We start from the raw sequence: 6,066 nt of genomic DNA, 5'->3' as shown, positions 1-6,066 counted from the left end.
ACCAAAACAGTGATGACATGTCTGCTGAATCCGAGGGCGACGTGGCAGCTGAATTGGGAACGAATTGGAACTTGGGGAAGACCATGGCGTCGATGTTTCCAGCGTGGCGATGTCCTCATCATCCTCCCCTTCTCGAATTGGAGTCGTCCTCGACTCCATCTTGGCGACCAGTGGAGGAGAGGTGGGTGCGTGCGGAGGGTGGTGGCTCTCAGAGCGTGCGTAGGGTGGAGGCTGGATGAGCGTGCGAGTGGCTGTGGGAGCAGCAAGCGGAGGCGGGAGAAGGGAACGAGCGTGCTCTCATAAAGCACTGGCGGCTGCTTCTCCCCCCTATATGTACCAAAACCTAAAGGCCAGCTAAGGTGGGCCAATTCCTTACAAAACATTTCCTTGGGCAGGCCCAACTAGTCGTCCAGACTACTTATCGGATGACTAATCATGAATAGTCGTCGATTAGTCGGACGACTAGTTTTTAGTCAGTCTGATTGAATCGAGAGCCTTATTGAGTCACAGTTTACGATAAGGATGACTAAACGCGATCATGATTAGCCGTCCGATCTGATAACACTGGTATAGAGTTTGAAACATTGTATAATGTATATCAAAACATATCAATATTAATAACGGGTCATGTCATTGTGCCATCTATTTTTTATCTAAATTTTGTACTGTACTATGTGCAATACTCTCGCTTTTAACCATTTTATCATTTATCATTTGCAATTATTTTTCAATGCCCATTGTCTCAGTGAACTTTTCCATCAAATGATCCTGCCACATCTACCAAGACTCCTGCCACCTGTACCCATGATTATTTGCCATACTTTCTTTATGTGGTCTTCGTATGTTGGGTAATCTGCTGCGCTCTCATCTTTCTTTTGTCATAGGACCATAGGAATAGTGACAGCTCCATCCCCCTGTCTGTGGGACAGCAGCAGTTGGGGATTATGGCTCTAGTGACATGACATGCAGTATCATGGCCATGGTAGCAAGTAGTGGGCAGTATGGCCCTTTGTTTGACTTTGCTACTATATGAAGGTGGTGGCTAGCTGCAGCCAGTTCAGTTCAGCAGCACCATTCTCGTGTGTTCATGGTGTGTGCGTGCTCTGATATCCTCTTCAACCTCCAGCATGTGTGTCTGAGGGGTGTGGTGATACACACCTGAGTGACAAAGCTGGCCAACATAGTAGAGGTTATTATGGCCCTACTTATTTGAAATATTTTGTTTTGTTTAGTGTGCTTTGGTCAAAGGTGACAAATTTAGCAATTGTATTATATTACCGTGTTCAGTGTACACTAATTTTCTTGGTAGTTTTATTCTAATGTTCTTCCTTCACATTTTTATTCAGAGAAGAAGTGAAGAGCTTGCATGTGCATCTAGAGAACAAGCTGATTCTGCCAATGGGGTAGGAAACAATGCTCCTTCAGGATCAAGAGGGAGTGGTATTGTACTACCTTTTTCTGCTACACATAACGCATCAACTTATGGGGATGAGTTTGATACGACCATAATTACATTCAACACGGTATGTCTTGCTATGTAGCGGTAACTACTTGATTATTAAGTTTTTCTGTTCTATAGTATCTATATCAAATAGATTGCGCTTTTATCCATGTAAGCACTAAATATGTTGTATTTCGCTGATTTGCTCATGGCCTCTATGATTTTGCAGGCTGTCATCCTATATCATCTTCATGACTATGAATCTGCACTATCTGTTTTGGATCCATTGTACCGAAACATTGAACCAATGGATGAGGTATTATTAGCGATTCCGTAGCTTTGTCATAAGAGAACACTGTGTCAACACTGTTTTTTTTACTCTTACAGACAACTGCTCTTCATGTATGCTTTCTATTATTGGATATTACATTAGCTTTGCAAGATGCAACAAAGGCTGTGGTAAGTTCCTCTCCTTGTCTGCAGTTGTCATCTAAAATTTGCTCCCTCGGATATAGTAAACATTTTTGTACTTATATTGTTTCTATGCGTCTCTGATTATTATTGTCAATGGTGGCTCCTGAAAATGCGACATGAGTGGCATTCACCGTTTGGCATAAAAATGGCATTTTAACATTTATGTTGGTCTTATTGTTGATTGTTTATATTCTACTCCCTCTATTCCAAATGATAAGACATTTTGGCTTTTTTAGATTCATAGTTTTTGCTATGCACTTATATATACACTATGTCTAGATGCATAGTAAAAGCAATGTATCTAGAAAAGCCAAAACGTCTTATAAGGAACGGAGGGATTATTTGTATTTGGCATGTTGGATCATTTTGCTGACATATGCTTCCTGGTGCCATATTCTGCTACTTCATTTTTGTGGTGTTGCTGTCAGTCTCTTGCTATAGTGATTTTTAATATGAGAGTGATCGACTATGTACGTGTATTGATTGTGCTAATATCTTTATATTGTCTGTTAGATTTAGTTTGTTAGGGTGATTATTAGGATCCTACAGTTTGGCCTGTGTTAGAACTTTGCACTCTAAAAAAACTCGACCCGCGGGGGGTAAGACAGCCCCTGGGCATTTTGCTAAGATCTGACGCAGGTCAAGAAAACCCCTGAACCCCTGCCCACCCATACACAGCGGCACCGTAGCTCATGAGAACGACTGCGACCTAGGCCAGACCTTATGCCTATGCTTTGTCGTGGGACAGACGGGATTTTTTTTATTCCAGCCTGAAATTCGCTCCCATGGGGAGTCGAACCCAAGGAGTGCCACTAGAGCCACCTAACCAACTCAGGTAGAGGTCCGTTCGCCGAACTTTGAACTCTTGAGGTTAACAGTCAGATTTAACTGGGATCTTGGCCCTTGTTTGCTCTTTTTTCCTTTTTAGATTGGATTTACTTCATTGACTTTTTCCTTCGGTTGTGTTTGCTATTTTATTTTACACTCCCTCCTGTCACAAATGAATGATGTTTTGGACATTGACATGGTCTTTGAGACAATTTTCAAGCATCCAAATTCAACTTGGAAAGTATTTCTAGTCAAAGATTGAAATGGTGAACTGCACGCAACCTAAAACATCATTTATCTGACTGGAGGGAGTATTTCGGATCTTATGCACTTTGTTTCCATATGTTTCCTGGTTTCATATCCTTTTATGACATTTTTATGCTATCACTGCAATTCCTTGCCATGTGATGATTCTTAACGAGAGATCTGGGGTGTGTTGATCTTGCGGTTCCTACATATTGTTCTGTGTTGGAACCTTGAACTCTTTGTGTTAGTACAGTCATATTTAGTAGGGTCTGTCATAGTGTTCATTTGATCTTGTTTCTTTTTTGGACCTAGAGTATTGACTTCACGTAGAGGAAGCTTTGTTAATCTTATTGAACTTTATGATTATTTATTGGTTTACAGGACATAATACAATACTTGGAAAGGTCATTTGGAGTAGCTAACACAATGAACCCGAATGAAAATGTAAGCATACCTCAGCAGCAATTAGCTCAACCGAAGCCTCCTGCCAGAATTAACACGCCTCCAGATTCTGATTCAAATGCTTATGCTGGTGGATACGAGAACCTTTCAGCGGGAATTTTCCCAGATGATCAAATAGAATTTGAATCTCTGTACTCTACTTTTGATGGACATCAGAATTTGGGCAGGCGTATCTTGAATGATTTCTCAAGGGCATCTGCTGATCTCGCTGCTACTGCTGCTGATTTGAAAGTTAGACTTCAGATTTACAAGGTCCGGCTTCTACTGCTCACTAGGAACCTTAAGGTTGCGAAGCGAGAACTCAAAGTACTAATGAACATGGCACGTGGTAGGGATTCATCTACAGAGCTTCTCTTGAAATCTCAGCTGGAGTATGCCCGGGGGAATTATAGGAAGGCTGTGAAGCTATTGAGCACACCGAATAATCGGACTGAACCAGCAATGCTAGCCATTTTCTACAACAACCTGGGATGTATACTCCACCAACAGAGATCGTATCACACCTCTATATGGTGCTTTAGCAAAGCACTAAAATACAGCTTATCACTTCGATCAGAGAAACCAATGAAGCTGTCTGCATTATCACAAGACAAGTCTTGCCTTATTTCATACAACTGTGGTATCCAACATTTGATGTGTGGGAAGCCTTTGTTAGCAGCTTCTTGTTTTCGTGAGGCCATGCCGCTCTTCTACAAGCGACCCCTTTTCTGGCTCCGTTTTTCCGAGTGTAGTCTGCTAGCTCTAGAAAAGGGTCTCCTGTGTGCAAATGGTGCTTCTTCATGCAACGATGAGATTGAAGTCAATGTTGTGGGGTCAGGACAATGGCGGCAGTTGATTGTCAACCCTGTGGACTTGAGAAATAATTTTGATTCTGCAGGTGTGACTTCAGGCGAACATAAAAATTTGGTTTCACTTGGATTTGCTAGACAGTGTCTACTCAATGCGCTGCTATTATTGGATGCTACTGAGCAGGAAAATTCGGTAATCGCATCTAACACAGAGGATTGCAACCAAGGAGCAGTACAAAGATATAAAAGCTCAGGTCAGAAGAGCACTGCAAGTACAGATTCTAAATCACCTTCTGGCCCAACTCTAGCTAATGTAAATGGAGAACAAAAGGGAACGAGCTTGAATGCTACCTTGCAGAGTTCTCTTGCTTTGTATGATGAGATATGTAGAAAAGAGAACCTCAAAATCAGACAGGCCATCCTGGGGAACTTGGCGTTTGTTGAATTGTGTCTTGAGAATCCCTTGAAAGCTTTGTCTTATGCAAAGTCAGTACTGCAGCTGACAGACTGTTCCAGGATGTATGTATTCCTCAGCCATGTATATGCAGCTGAAGCTCTGTGTACTTTGAACAGACCAAAGGATGCTGCTGAGAAGCTATCAGTTTATATAAGAGATGGCAAAGATATCGAGTTGCCGTATAATGTGGAGAACTCTGAAAAGCCCTTAGTTGAGAGAGACAGTGATGGTGAAGACTCGGTTGCTCCTTCAGTGACAAAACTAGCCACAGAAGAATCTGAGCACTCAGAGAGCCTCAGGCCCGAGGAGGCCCGAGGTGTTCTGTATATTGACCTTGGCATGACTGCTGCAATGCAGGGAGAAGTTGAGCAGGCCAACTACATGGTGAGCCGTGGCCTGGCGATGTTGCCCAACAACCCCCGGGCAGTGCTAGCATCAGTTTACATAGACCTTTTGCAAGGGAAGTCCCAGGAGGCTGTTGGGAAGTTGAGACAGTGTAGGAATGTGAGATTTAGACCCGGTAGCATAGCTGCCAGCAGCTGAGCTTAGAAAAGCCTCCCTTTTCATGATTTCTGTAGTTTACAATTACTATTATAATCTTTTTGGACCCTGACCCCAATGTGGATGATCAAAGATGGTAATGCTCCTGTGTACCATACATAAGAAATGAACTGTAGCTCTCCTTTAAGGCACCCCCCCCCCAGACTCAGGGTTGGAACTTGGAACTGTATCGTTTTAATTTGCCTCTCTTTGGACTGAACACTGAAGAGAGGCCAAGTGATCAAAATAGTTTCCTATGGGGGTATGATCTTCGTACATTATGTGGTGCTTGCATCGTGTTAAGATGAATGGTCGCTTGCCCCGTTGCCCGGAGGCTGCAGCTGTTCTCGTCTGAACTCTGAAGCAAATAAGTACCACTGCTGTACTGTGTATGTATACGTTCCTCTATGGAAAGTTGTCCGTTTCTTTTTCACGGCAGGGTTGTTACCTTTTTCATGGAATTTTACAGTGTTATTATATCGACTAAAAGGGGCGGATATTGCCTTTTACCACGGGCGTCGCATTTGCAACATAAGTTATTTGACTAATAGCAAATATGATTGTTTTTTGTTTGGTAACGAAAAAGAATCGAAATGGTCACTGTTACGGCGTCCGCCGTTCGTGCCACTATCCTGAGTCCAGGATCGTTTTGGCTTACCATTTCGCCCGCGACGTCTTCTCTTGGCTCGGAAAAGAAAAACAGACGGACCGCTATGGGATCTGAGCCGGTTTTCCTAGAAAATCAGCAAAATGCAAAAGGTATGGCTCCCAGAGGTGCTCCTGCTCCAGCTCCGACTCCTGAAGGAGGCATACCAAACATCAAGGATAGA

At 42.9% G+C, this 6,066-nt stretch overlaps 1 protein-coding gene across 1 annotated transcript; it reads left to right on the top strand.

Annotated features, from left to right (window-relative positions):
* The first annotated feature begins 1,468 nt into the window (after positions 1-1,468).
* LOC136549708 (uncharacterized) lies at positions 1,469-5,648 on the top strand. The gene is made up of 4 exons (XM_066541084.1): positions 1,469-1,523; positions 1,671-1,757; positions 1,829-1,900; positions 3,371-5,648. The coding sequence occupies exons 2-4, from the start codon at positions 1,749-1,751 to the stop codon at positions 5,237-5,239; spliced, it is 1,950 nt and encodes a 649-aa protein (XP_066397181.1). The 5' UTR covers positions 1,469-1,523; positions 1,671-1,748; the 3' UTR covers positions 5,240-5,648.
* The last annotated feature ends 418 nt before the right edge of the window (positions 5,649-6,066 follow it).

Source organism: Miscanthus floridulus, chromosome 4 (genome assembly GCF_019320115.1).
Source record: "Miscanthus floridulus cultivar M001 chromosome 4, ASM1932011v1, whole genome shotgun sequence".
NCBI lineage: Eukaryota > Viridiplantae > Streptophyta > Magnoliopsida > Poales > Poaceae > Miscanthus > Miscanthus floridulus.
Note: the sequence above shows the minus strand (reverse complement) of the source record. Positions and strands in the feature narration are given on the sequence as shown.

Coding starts and splice junctions, on each gene's coding strand:
- LOC136549708 (XM_066541084.1), top strand. Junction 1,901..3,370: donor AAGATGCAACAAAGGCTGTG/GTAAGTTCCTCT, acceptor ATTGGTTTACAG/GACATAATACAATACTTGGA.